Here is a 14,697-nt window from a genome sequence, read left to right on the forward strand (position 1 = left end):
AAAAATGTAAATTGGCATGTAGTTGTAAAGGTTAAACCTTGAGACTCATTTGACATAGTCAATGATGAGGTATTAACTGATCAAAATTTGACAATGCCATTAATTAGTTTCGGTATTTCTCATGTAGACAACCATCCTAATTGGGTAAGGTCATATGTTTGTGAAGATGATATTATTTATATTTAATTTTATTTATCTCTATGTTGAATAATTAAAATATTTTATATAATTATAGCATTTTGACTTTTTATTTGTTGTCTTAACATACAATTGTCAAATTAAAGGTCATTTTGTCTGCTAAGTTATTTTTAATTATATCATAGTTATTCAGATATTAATATTTCATTAATTTATCTAATTATATTTGTTGGAAAGATAATTTTGTATTAGTGAGTTTATTATTACGCAGTTGAAAGTATGACTCAAAGATCTCAAAGCTTACAAGGCTTAAGAGTGAGTAATGATTCTCAATCTGCAGTAGAAGGTCAACAAGAAGAACAATGCCAAGCAAGGAGGTCATCTGAACCTGAAAATCAAACTCTTCAAGTCAATGAACATGTGACTGAAATGATTGGTAAACCTAAAATTGAGTTATCATTATGATTTTATTGAGTATATATTGTGATGAATTAAATTTTTTTTTTTTAAAGATGAAAGTGGAAGGCGATTCCGAAAATGTGAAAGAACTACAATGGCTGCAATTTGGAATATGAAAAGCAATGAAAGGATATATATAGAAGTTAATGAATTTGGGGGTCCCATGTTCTAGAGAATGAGTCACACTTAAATCATTTCTTGGAACCATTGCTACGAACGGTAATTATGCACCTCTGAATATCAGCAGATGAGATAAAAAGGAGTTTAATACATTCAAAAGCTAAATATTGAGACTTCTTGAGGTATGAAATCTCTCTTTTTTTTGTTGCCTAACACATTATATAGTTAATGCAATTGTTTCAAATATCTTAAATAGTATATAATTATTTGTAAGTTCTATAGAAAAACTTATTTATCTGAGATAAAAAAGTTGATTTTAAAATCCATAAACAAGAAATGGAGAGATTATAAAAGTGATTTAAAAGTAAAATATTATGATCCATCAAGACAAAGGAACAAATAGTGCTAAATGTGTCAAAAGATGTGTTGGCTCCTCAATGGATTGTTCTAGTGGATGAATGGTTCACAAAAGAAAATAAGGTATTATCTATTAAATGGCATTAATTATGCATGATTAGAATTTTGATAGTTTATCATTAATTCGTTTATTGTTTGGATATTTTTATAGAAATTGAGTTCTATAAATACTGCAAATGCCAAAAAAATAAAAGAATGCGCATACTTCAGATAGGAAAAGTTATGCAAGATTGAGAAAGGAGGTGGTATGATTTTTGCTATGGTATATGTTTATTAGCTAAGTGCATCTTTTTTTTTTATTAAATAATAAACATGTATACCCATATTGGAAAAAGGTAAATAGAAAAGTACCAGATAGATTGAATTTTTTGCAGCAACTCATAAGAGAAAAGATGGCACATACGTGAATGATAATATTAAGGAATTGATGGTATTTATTCTTGTCTCTTAATTTATTAATTCTTTATGAATTTTATATTCAATATTTATTTACAAATATTTAAATATTTATAGGAAAAAGCTCGTACTTTTATAGCGGAGCAAAATCAAAGTTTTGAGATAGATTTGTCACAACTATGTGAATAAATTTTTTAAGAAATCATGGGTCCAGAGCATAATAGTCAAGTTCGTGGTATGGTCTTGGTCCAACTCCAAAAATTATTTTAGTGTGACATCACATAATGTAGGTTCGAGATGGGAGGCTACTATGGGTGGAAATCAGTTACAAGACATAGAGGAGTTGAAAGCGGAATTGCACACAGTGAACAATGACAATGCTCAACTAAAAGAAGTACCGAAAATATTGTTTGGCTTTTTATTTCAAAAATATACTAGACAATTGCAAACACAATTTTGCAATTTATTCCAGATAACTCATTGATATTTTTTTATATTTAAATTATAAATTTACTTTTATTGTGAGAGAATAAATTATATTTACAAAGAAAAGTTAAAAGATTAACAATTACATATATATATAGCTTATCATGTGATTTTGAAATTATTAGTACTAATATATAATTATGTTATGAGTTTGTGTAATGACTTTTTGAATTTTATTATTTTTCGAATAGATTAGTGACAATGCAAGTAAAGATGGTCATTATTCTCCAAAGAATCATTCTTATCATTCAAGCCATGAACCAGATCCAGAAAATGATTAAATAAATTGAAAATTATTTTAATTTTTCTTATATGTTAACGAGACATTTTGACATATGATTTTGTTGAATTGTAATTTTCATTATAATTTCTTACTTTATTTTTAGATTAGCCACTTGATATTAGTATTGAGTTATGAAACTTTTTATAGATTAATCACAAATATTTTTGTTGCAGTTTTTTTTTTTTAAGTTTTGAATGTCTTATATTTACTAGAAATAAATAATGTAATATTAGGGTATGAGATTTTGACATACGGATAAATGGTTTAAATTTTTCAGATAATTATGTATTATTAGAAATAAATAATAAATAAAATTAATATTATAATTGATAGAGGTACTTGAAATTGTCTCTAAAAATGTGTAAAATTTTAATAAAATAATTATGAACAACTTTGGCTCTGAATTATAAAATTATAATATTAACCAACCACTTTTTAGTAGAAATTTTTACAGGCGTTTGAGACCAACCCTATGAAATTGTCTATAGTTCATAATCATTACACTCGACTGCTTTTGGCGGCAAATATTATAGGATGGTTTAAATCGTCCCTACAATCTGCCAGTACATTCAACTACTATTTTTAGCGGTAATTACTATAGGAGCGGTTTTAATCGTCCTTACAAATTGCCTTCTTCCGCTATCAGGAGTCGTCCATGATGTGTGTAGAGGAGGTTAAAATCGCCCCTACACTCTGCCTTTAAAACATATTATCTACCCAGACGGTCTCCTAAACTGCCCCTACATTGTAGAGACGCTGTCAAAAAAGGTGATTTTGGGGCGGTTTTGGATACTGCCAGAAATGTGTGTAACCGCCCATACACGCAGAAAAAAGTGCCTCCACATATATCTTCTCTTGTTTCTTCTAGTGATAAAACAACTCCATGCAGCAGACCACTCCCATTAACACCGAGATGCATGATAATATATTAAATAAATAAATAAGAAGTTTAACATTATAATGGTATATGATATTTTTAAAAAATTATTTCAAATAAAGTTTAAAATGCTGACAATATTTCATTTATGAAAATTTGTTACATACTACTATTTATTACTAAGGTAGCTATTTATTGTCGATACAAAATCCGTAATCGATAGCCATATTTAATAAAGAAAAAATTACTATTTAGTCTCTATAATATGGAGAAATTTACTAATTAGTCTTTTAGTTTTGAAAAATGCATTAAAATATCTTTGACATTTTAAAAAATCCATTAGTTAGTTTGAGCCGTTAAATATTGCAAAAAAGTCTAAAATACCTTAATACGGAAGGACTAATTAGTAAATTTTTTAAAAACTTGAGGGATCAACTAATAAGTTTTTCAAAACCATAAGCACTAAGTAGTAAAATATTTAAAGGCAAAATTAATGGAATGACTAAGCAGTAGACTTTTTAAAACGTCAAGAATATTTTAATATATTTTTCAAAATCAAAGAATTAATTAGTGAGTTTTTTCATATTATAAGGACTGAGTAGTAATTTTTCCTATAATAAACCTTAATAAGTGTATTGTTGCATTCATTATAAAAATATAATAATATCTAATGAGAATTAAATTTTGTCTTTGTTTTGTGAAACTTAGACAAGCAAATAGAAAAAAAATGCTTTGATTAACAAAACTAATTGTTATGTGGAAATTCTATAGATAATTATCAAATTTGCCCTTCAATAGTAAAAAATATCAAATTTTATTTTTCAATTCAAAAATACCCTTAAATTATTATTAAAATATCAAAAATACTTAAATAAAGGCCAAATAGGTCGAGTAGTGCATCTATCAAGGTTTCATATTGTTAAGTGATGAACTTATTAAGCCTTTTAATGATAATTTAAGAATAAATTTAAATAAAAAAATAAAATTTCGTATTTTTGGCCTCTCTTATATAGCTTAGGGCATGGTTGCAAATCGCAGTCACGACCGCATTCACGAGTAATAAAAACATGCCTATAATGTTCATAATATAATAGACCTGTTGCTATGCAATCTTTTTTAAAAAATTTACAAAATCCATAAAATTAACAAACATTTATAAGTATAATAAAAAATAAATTACACAACTTAATAATAAGTATAAATATGTCTAATAAATACAAAATTTATAATTTTTAAATATTGTACATAAGAGTTAACCTCGATATATCACTATAATGAATATTTGGCATTTACATTATAGAAAATAATTTAATTATTTCAAAGAAGCTACATTTTAGTTTAAGGGCTCTTTTTTATACTTATTATCTATTTTTCATAAATTTTAAGTCTTGTAAATTTTATATTTATATTTTATATTTTATACTTAATTATCATTTATTATAACTTATAAGAACATAAAATTCATTTAATAATTAGTTGTAATAATGTTAGGTTATAATTCTAAACTTCTATATTTATAATCTAACATTCTAGCTTCTAATTATTTTCATTTATATATTTATTAAAATATTATTAAAAAATATCTAAAAACTTATTAAAAAATAAAAAAACTTATATTCTGAATTTCTCATCTAAGTTATCTAAAATTCTAATTTCTAATTATTTTTATTTATATATTTATTAAAAAAGTTATTAAAAATAATAAGAACTAAAATTTTGCTCAATAGAATTTTAAAACCACTCAGTATCTTGAATGATTTGAGCTCTTCAACACAAGAATTTGTAGAGGAGTTGATTAATAGCACTTGAATAGTTTTAAAGTTTTCCTTGGGAGTCTTAAAGTTGAGAGAAATTTTAGAGAAACTTGAAAGAAATAAAAAGGAATAAATTTTACCATGGGAGGAAAGTGGAAGGTTTCAAAATGTGAAGAAAAAAAAATCTTATACCTTCAATAATTCATACATTACATGCATGTGGTCTCTCATAGTAGTTCTAAATATTTCTACCCATCAAATGAAGGCAACAGATGTTATGGCTGTAACTAAACCATTATATAACAGTCGTAATAATCGTTACTAACACAATTTTTTATAATCATGAAATGACGAATTTAGCATCCAAGACTCTTTTGAAAATCTTAAAATAATCGTACCGGCCATTGCTGAAAACTATAGCTTAGGGGTAAATTTTCCTTTCAATTCTACTATTGCAATTTCTTACTAATTCAACAAAGATGTTCAGCCCATTTTCTCTCTCTAGCTATTATATATATATATATATATATATATATATATATATATATATATATATATATATATATATATGTTTTTGGTTTTGTTCTAAGGCAAATCTGATGGAGAATAGGGAGGACCATTTTCAAGATTTGCCTTCCTTTGAATTTATTTGGTGTTTTCTTGGCAGATTCAGAGAAATTAGAGTTTTTATTTTTCTGATATACCTTTTTCTGGTGTTTATGCTTTTTAAGCTGCATGCAGGTGGAGATTTAGGTTTAATGTGTATTTTTGTGTGAAGCCAACAAAAAGGACGATGGTGGTAGTTCAAAGAGCGTTAGATCGAGAAGTATGCCTCATCCATTGACGTTGCAAACTCTTTGTTGATCTTGAAGCCTGCCTTGACTCGAGATGATGCTATGGTTCTACGATCTTTGATGTGGTGGTTCTTATGATATCCCTTCTTTAGTTGCTCACTAGTAAATAGATTTACTATATCTAAATAGCTGTTATGCCGAAATCGGGTACCGGTTGTAACATTGGTGATAGACTTGGCAGTTTTTGGGATGGAAGCTGTTATGCCGAAATCGGGCATGGGTTATAACATGGGTGATAAATTCGGCAGTTTTCGTAATCGAAGTTATTTTGCCGAAATCGAGTACCGGTTGTAACATTGGTGATAGGCTTGGCAGTTTTTGGGATGGAAGCTGTTATGCCGAAATCAGGCACGGGTTATAACATGGGTGATAAATTCGGCAGTTTTTGTAATCGAAGTTATTTTGCCGAAATCGGGCATCGGTTGTAACATGGTGATAGACTTAGCAGATTTTGCGACGTAAGCTATTATACTGAAATCGAGCAACGGTTGTAGCATGGATGATATACACGACAATTTTTGTAATGGAAGTGGTTATGGCGATATCGGGCATTAGGGTTAGCATGGGTGATAGACTTGGCAGTAGTTTCCACAACGAGAGCTGTTATGCCGAAATTGGGCACTGGTTATAATATGGGTGATAGACTTTGCAGTTTTTGCGATGGAAGGTGTTATGCCGAAATTGAAAACTGATTGTAACATGGGTGATAGACTTGACAGTTATTACGACTGAAGCTGTTATGCTGAAATTGATTACCAGTTGTAACATGGGTGATGGAGTTATTGCGACGGAATCTGTTATGTCGAAATCAGGCACCGGTTGTAAGATAGTTGATAGACTTGATAGCTTTTGCGATAGAAACTGTTATGCCGAAATAGGGCACTGGGTTTAACATGGGTGATAGATTTGACAGTTTTTGGGAGGGAAACTATTATGCCGAAATTGAGCACCGGTTGTAACATGGGTGATAGACTTGGCAGACTTGGCATCGGTTATAACATGGTTGTAACCGGTTGTAACATGGTTGTAAAATACTCGAGATGATGCTATGTTAATTAAAAAATTAAATTTTTGATATTTTATATTAAAAATAATATTTTATTATTAAAAAAAATATTATACTAAATTAGGAATATTTTGACCTTAGCAAAAGTACAGGAGATTAATTGAATTTATTTTCAAATTTATTTTTCAGAAAAAAGAAAAAAAACATTAGGGATGTGCATGGAAAACAATTTTTTATTTTCCATTTTCTATTTTCTAAGAAAAATGTAGTATTTATTTTATATGAACAATAACTGAAAATATGGAAATCACGGGCCGCTGTTAATAATAATAAAAAATACTCAAATTTTATAATTAAAAAATAAATTATTTAAAAATTTATTTAAAACTTAATTAACTTTACTTTTAATATTTTTTTTATGTTATAGTAATAATATAACTAATTTTAAATATTTTTAAAATAATTATTTAATTTTACTTATAAAAATATTGTAACAATTTTTTATTATGAAAGAGTTATCAACTAGAAAACAAATTTCTTATATAAAGGAAAATTTTGGAAAATATTTGAAAATTATTTTCTAAATTGTAGTTAAATGTTAGAGAAGTGACACATAATATAAACTCTGTTTTTCAGTTTTCTTTTTTAGGAAAATTTTCTAGAAAACTGCTCCAATTTTTCGTAAGTGAACATGCCTATTTCTGGAATTTTCCATGAAGCTTGTTTTACAAAAGATTCTCTCTCATCTACTTCATTAATATGTTTTGAACCAAAAAGAAATGTATTTCTGCAACATTCTCTCTCCTAAATGCAACTATCCTTTTTTTCTCTCAACAAATACTTTCTGTTTTCTTTGATTCACTCTCTCTTCCATTTAAAAATCTAATATATAACTTTATTATTATAATTAGAGAAAGAGGAAAACATATGGAGGTTCAAATGCAGGTACAAATGCAAGTGAACCATTTATAATTCCACCAGGTGTTTGTTAATTTTTTTTTTTCTTTTGAAGTTGAGTTGTAATGATATATTCTATTTTAAAAAATTTTTGGGTTTTATTAAATCTTGTAAGCGAGAACAATGATGTAAATTTCATACATTATTTTTTATCACTATGTGCAGTTCAATTCAGTTACTATTCAATAGATGATAGATGTGAGAATAACCTAAATATTATGTGTTTTTTCTTTCATATGGTTTTGTATCATGTTTAATGTGTATGTGTTTGTGTTTTAATAGGAAGTAAGCCAAACAATAGAACATTCTTGAGGATAAAATTTTACAGAAAGTAAGAGGAACTAAAAGATCAAAGACAAGAAGAAATAGGAAAGGTTCAAGCAAAGGCACTAGCTCGACAAGGATCATTTTTCGTTTTTAGTTGATTTTGTGTGAATATGCCAATGTGTAATTGAAAATGACTTATTTTTTACTCCATGTTTAAATAACCATGTGATGATCTTTTTCTTTGGGGTTATGGTATACAACACATGAATTATGTAAATGATCATTTTTTGTTTTGTGCTTTGAATGTTGAATCAATTAGGTCTCTTTTTAATTCAATACTGCGTCAAAATTAAGGTGTAAACAGTCATATATTTATGTGCTATATATGTTCACTTTTAATAATTTTATGTACATATTGATTTTATACTATTATTTATCATTTTAAAGTTTAATCAATATGAGTCACTGTGATATAAAACAATATAACAACTATGAGTGATACATTATGTAAAACTAAGTATTACAATTCAAACATGCTTCAAGGACGATTTTGTTACATATTTCTAAGATTCAGGGATGGTTATGTTACTTCATCAAAAGTTCAAGGATGATATTGTTATATCATTAAAAGTATATAGATGATTCTGTTACACTTTCAAAGCTAAATTACAATCCTTGATTCAATATTTTCCCCTAAATACAACCATTTCCAAAGCAAAACAAATAACACAGGCCAAATTCATTCCAATTACAAGCTCAATTTCCTCTCTCCTTCTTTTCTGCTTTTGCTTTCTTTTCAATCTCCATTCTTTTAATGTGGTTTAATAGGCCTACAATCACAGCATTAACTTGTCTAGAACTTTGCATCTATTCTAATCAAAGAAATTGCAGCAATTGAGTGTTTGCAAGATGAAGAAAAATATGCAGAAACGAAAACACTATCTCCATCCAAATATTTTTACATTTTGTTGACCAAACTATTGAAGGAGTAAATTCAAAAGACGAAAAGATGATTTCAACCTATTCAAAACCTTTCCCCTCTCAATTGTTAAATGGAAGAGAATGAATTGAAAAAGATAAAGAATTTGTCGAGAGAAAAAAATGGTCGCTGCATCTAGGGGGAGAATGTTACATTTAAGAGAGAGAAGAGACTAGACATAGGTTTTTCTTTGTGGGTCAAAACATATCATAAAGGTAGAAAGAGAACTTTTTGTACATTTTCGTTTTAGACATGTCAGATATACCATATAGGATGGAAATCAGGAAACAGGCTACAAGAGATAATTTGAGCTTTTTTGCTACAAAGTATAAAGTTTGAGGGGTTTTTATATGATGCAAATTAAAGCTTAGGGATGATATTGTTACAAGGATGTAAATTTAAAGACAATGAGTGAAATTTACCCTCAATTATAGGGTGGAAAAGGGAGAATGTGATTTGTGGTAGGTTTACTAATGACTTTTAATAGGCATGGTTCAATGCTGGTGATATTGGATAGATTGACTAAATTAGGTCATTTCATCCTTATCAAAAGTAGTTACTCTATTGAAAAGCTGATGCAAATCTATATGAAAGAAGTGATTAGGCTTTATGAAGCTTTAATATTTATAATGTCATATAGGAATCCTAATTTACCTCTAGGTCTTGATGGAGTTTACAGCAACTAGTAGGTAGAAGAGTTATATGAATGTACGTAGGAAGCAAGTGGACTTCAAAGAAGGGGATGTGATTTTATTTAAGATTACTCAATGAAAAAGTTAATTTGTTTCAACTAGGAAGGTAAATTAGCTCCAAGAAATATAAGACCCTCTAAAATATTATGAAAGGTAAGAAATGTATCCTATAAGTTAGATTCACCAACTTCAATGGAGAAAATCAATCTAGTTTTTCATATTTTCATATTGAGAAAATTTGTATTTTCAGTAATCATGGTGTAGAGACCTATACAGAACAACCAGATTAGATTTTTTACATACCACTCTATGAGGTTAAGAAACAAGGAAATTCCATTGGTGAATATCTTATGGAATCATCAGAAAGTGGAGTATACCTAGGAAACTAGGGAACCAATGCTTAAGTAATGCCTCCGTCCTACTGATATGTTGATATGTTATTCAATATTGTGTTTTATATGGAAATTTATATTTTCTGTGTTGCTTTAATATGTGTAGCATTTGAGGATAAATATCTTTAAAAAGGAGAAAATGTAATACTCATTAGAATTTTGATGCTAGAATTTCCAATTCCAGTAAAAACTTCGTTGGAATTTGAAATCAAGAGCTAAAGATTCTAGAAAAGGATAAAATGGTTTTTACAAAGATGTTTTGTTTCTTCAGGAAAAAAAAAAGCATTCAATTGAAAATAACCTTTGATTGCATAAAGTAAACTTTAGGTCACTGAAATTCCCTTGAGCAATAAGAGTATAAAAGTCAGTTGTGAACAAAATGGGAGTTTAAAATCTCCATTTCGGCAGCCCAAGGAAACTCCTGTGTTTTCATATTTTGATTTTTGTTTTTTTTTTCAAATGCAACCATTTTCTTAACCATTGCTTTAGTTTTAGAGAACCCTTATCTTTTTCTTTGAATTTTAAGGTTTTGATTGCAGAGAAATTGACATCGGGAATCTCTTGATTTTACTCACTTTGAACTTCAAGAGGTAACTCATGGATCCTTAATATTCTTCCTTCTTAATTGTTTCTAACTGAAATAACACCTGTGCATGCCAACTCCTTTGTTGAAATTTTGAGTTTTTCTATTTCTCTAAAACCATGGTTTATGTAGGAGGAGCTTTGTTGAAATGTAAGGATTTGTGACTGCATGTTTATTTTAGGACTTAGTTGGATTGATGCTCATATCAATGTGTGATGTATGCAAACCTATGCCTTGGATTTACATGAGATAGAGTGTGATAAATACTTTCAAGAAAATGATGATTGGAAAATTACGTAGAAATTTAATAGGTAATCTTGATTTTAAAAATACATTAAAATATCTCCAACATTTTAAAATGTGTACTAGTTAATTTTTCTATTAATTTTACCGTTAAATATTTTACTATTTAGTTTCTATAATTTTGAAAAATTTATTAGTTGGTCTCTTAAATTTTTAAAAAGTTTAGTAATTAGTCCTTTTATATTAGGAGCATTTTAGATTTAATTTATAATATTTAACGGGTAAAACTAATAAATGAACTAAATAGTAGATTTTTTAAAATATTAAAAAAGTTTTAATATATTTTTCAAAATTAAAGAATTAATTAATGAGTTTTTTTATATTATAAGAATTAAATAGTAATTTTTTTCATAATAATATCTAATTTTTTAATATTATAAAAACTAAATAATAATTTATTTCATAATAATATTTTGGAAGAGTTGAAGTGGAGGCAGTTTATCTATGTGTGTAAGCTTTAGCGGGTGATCAACTATTCATTTTGGTGCTTACAAGCACTATTTATAAGCTGATTTGACCAAATAAGTTATTATATCGTTTTTATTTAATTTTAAAATTCTATTACATATCTTATTTAATATATTTTATAGTAATTTTAATAACAAATGCGATTATAAGCTATTTATTATCAAATATGTCGACCGCTTTTTTATCACTTATAAATATTTTAGCTAAATACAAAATTACTTAAAATTTGTAAAGGGTTATATGCTTCGAGTAGCTTATAAGCATCAAGTTATTGCAAGTCATTTTTTATAAATTAAGCTAAATATTCTCTTAAAATCTCTAATTTAATTTGTTTTTTATTTCTTCATTTGCATCCAGTGACTGTCCCACTCAATTTCTTCTCTATTCTTCAATTCTTCTTCAATTACTTTGTTTCCTTGTCCGCCCTAGCTCTCTCGAACTTGAGATTATGCCGCCTCACATTCTCACCACTTTCACTACCTCATGTTGTTGCCTACGCTCATTTCCTCACCCACCCTCGCATCACAGTTGTCCCTCAATCTTGCTACATAGTCTCCCCTTCAACCTCAACTCTCTTTGAGACCTTGACAGTCATCAATGATTTTCTTTCATCTCAACCGTTCAGTTATCACGCAATAGTTGGATTATGAGATTGTTTTTTATTGATTCTTGTTTGAGATTGTTTTTGGTGTTGTTGTTATAAGATTATGAGATTCAAGTTCTCAACTTTAGTTATGTTTATGTTTCTTTGATTGTTTCTCAAGCTGATAATTAAGATTATGAAATTTAAGTTCTCACCCTCTAATCTTGACTGATATGTTGTGACTACTGGGAGTGAAACCAAGGAAGTTGGGGAAGGGATGAGGAATTGAAAATGATATAGTTTTGCCCAAAAAGAAAGACAATTCTTTAGCTTCAGTTTTGAATTCTCCTAATCCATTCAATATGGAATTTGACATACCCTCTCATATCTAAAACAAAACATTTAGTGAATAAAATACTCATAGGAGGTGCAATATTGAATCCTCTATATAATTTAGTGATAATTTTTTTTTGTGAATTGGAATTTAGTGATAAATTATATATATAAATTTTTAAAATTTTAGTACTTTATGTATTAGTGATAAATGCACCTTTTAACTAGGAAGAACCCTTAGTGGCAATCAATTTCTGGCGTTCAACACAAGCATTAGTTACACATAATGTAAATGTTTACAAATAAAATAAGACAAATCTTCCATGAAATCTCTCACCACTCATCAACTCTCTCCAAAAGCAACGAAGTGCTCTTCATAGCCCTTTGGCCCCTAAAACATTAGCAAAACATAATTAATTAGCAATAGCCATCAACTGATAATTAAGCAATTTCTGGGTAAAAGAAAAAAGAAATTAAATCTCTCAATCGTTTTACATAAAAAAGGAAAACTAAATAAAGTAGAAAAATTGGAGATGAACAAACCTGAGGTCTTACTCTTAAAATAGACAGAGTTAAACATCCTTGACCACGAGTTCACCATTAACAAACTCTCTATAAGCAGAGACAGGCCAAGAAAATCCTCTGAAAATCAAACTAGTAGCCAAAGGAACATCGATGATGATCTCCTTCATTGCAGGCTTCTTCTCACCTCTTATAGCAATCAAATAACTCCTGCCAACCCACCCAATCCACCCTGCAATGTACAAGAACAGGATCCCTGGAGTGATAAACTCACCCCAGTGTCTCTGGTCGCCGCTCACAATCAAATGAGGAAGCCCATCAGCCCCACATAGCAATCCCTGCTTCCCATAGTTGTCGAATCTACGTTTCGTCTTCTCTACCGTAGCCTTGATTGCCAAAGCAGGTGCACTATCAGGAGCATACAGTTTTAGAGAACTTTCCAGCTTCTTGATTTGTTGCTTTTCACGTTTAGCGAACTGCTTGGATTCTTTGCACGGGGTGAGTCCGGAGATGTCAGCAACGGCGGGGAGTGGGGCGGATAAGAGGATGGAAGAGAGAGCAAGCGCAGCCGAGAAAGCTTGGAGTGGTGATTTAGAGGAGTCTTTCTCTGGGGTTTGAGCAGCAGAGCATACAACTGTGGCTCTTGATGAAGAAGATAACTTTGATGGATTCAATGGAGAGCCAAGCTTTGGCTTCAACATAGGTTTTGAGAGATTGGCAGGTATTGTAAGAGACATTTTTCCTCTAATTGATTTCTTGGTTTTCTTACAGTAAAGAAAAAAGAGAAAGAGATATTGGAAGAGTGTGCAGAATTGGATTTTAGATTCTGGGAAGGATAGATTAGTGGTGGAAATGAAGGGTCTGGGTGGATAAGGGAGGAGTAAGAAGGCTGAGTTGGACAGTTGTGATTGGTTAAGAGCGTTTGGTCATGGGTTTGAGATCTTCCTCTCTATCTTTCTATCTTCGTTTTAACAAGTTTGGATAAGAGAACTGATACCCAAACCCTGTAACCCAACCAACCCGATTAATTTAATTGAGAATCAATCTAGCGGCTGGTATTTTGATTTTAAAAAATTATTATATATTCATTCTCTTTTATAATTTTTATCTATTTTATTTTTTAATATCTTTTATTAATTTTTTAATTATATTTATTTTAAATATATTAATTTTTATTAAATATTTAAAAATATTTTAAAAAATTTTTAAAAATAAAATAAAATTATAATAATTAATTTATATATTACATCGGTCTATCTTTAAAATGCAACCAATCCGATTAATTTAATTGAGAATTCACCAAGTTGCTAGTAGGTTGATTTTAAAAAATTATTATATATTCAATCTCTCTTATAATTTTTATTCACTTTTATTTTTTAATATTTTTATTAATTCTTTAATTATATTTATTTTAATATATTAATTTTTATTAAATATTAAAAAATATTTTAAAAGATTTTTAAAAATAAAATAAAATAATAATAATTAATTTATATATTACAACCGTCTACTCTTCAAAACTCAACCAACCCGATTAATTTAATTGAGAATTCAACTAGTGGCTAGTAGGTTTGTTTTAAAAAATTATCATATATTCAATCTCTCTTATAATTTTTATCCATTTTGTTTTTTAATATTTTTTATTAATTTTTTAATTATATTTATTTTAAATATATTAATTTTTATTAAATATTAAAAAATATTTTAAAAATTTCTTAAAAATAAAATAAAATTAAATAGAATTATAATAATTAATTTATATATTACAACGGTCTATTTTTAGAATCCAACTAATCCGATTAATTTAATTTAGAATCCAACTAGCGGC

The 14,697-nt window shown here is 28.4% G+C and overlaps 1 protein-coding gene across 2 annotated transcripts; it reads right to left on the reverse strand.

The window, feature by feature from the left end:
* Window positions 1–12,588: 12,588 nt before the first annotated feature.
* On the reverse strand, window positions 12,589–13,716 carry LOC110604281 (photosystem I reaction center subunit III, chloroplastic). 2 transcript variants are annotated; one of them, XM_021742448.1, is made up of 2 exons: window positions 12,903–13,716; window positions 12,589–12,738 (listed from the first exon to the last, which is right to left on the reverse strand). In XM_021742448.1, exon 1 carries the CDS (start codon window positions 13,604–13,606, stop codon window positions 12,920–12,922), a length of 687 nt encoding a protein of 228 aa, XP_021598140.1. In that variant the 5' UTR covers window positions 13,607–13,716; the 3' UTR covers window positions 12,589–12,738; window positions 12,903–12,919. The 2 variants fall into 2 exon arrangements, with proteins under 2 accessions (XP_021598140.1, XP_021598139.1); XM_021742447.1 differs by having other exon boundaries at window positions 12,891–13,716.
* Window positions 13,717–14,697: the final 981 nt, after the last annotated feature.

This window comes from Manihot esculenta, chromosome 16 (genome assembly GCF_001659605.2).
Source record: "Manihot esculenta cultivar AM560-2 chromosome 16, M.esculenta_v8, whole genome shotgun sequence".
Taxonomy (NCBI): Eukaryota; Viridiplantae; Streptophyta; class Magnoliopsida; order Malpighiales; family Euphorbiaceae; genus Manihot; species Manihot esculenta.

Coding starts and splice junctions, on each gene's coding strand:
- LOC110604281 (XM_021742448.1), bottom strand. CDS start 13,606: ATGTCTCTTACAATACCTGCCAATCTCTCAAAACCTATGTTGAAGCCA.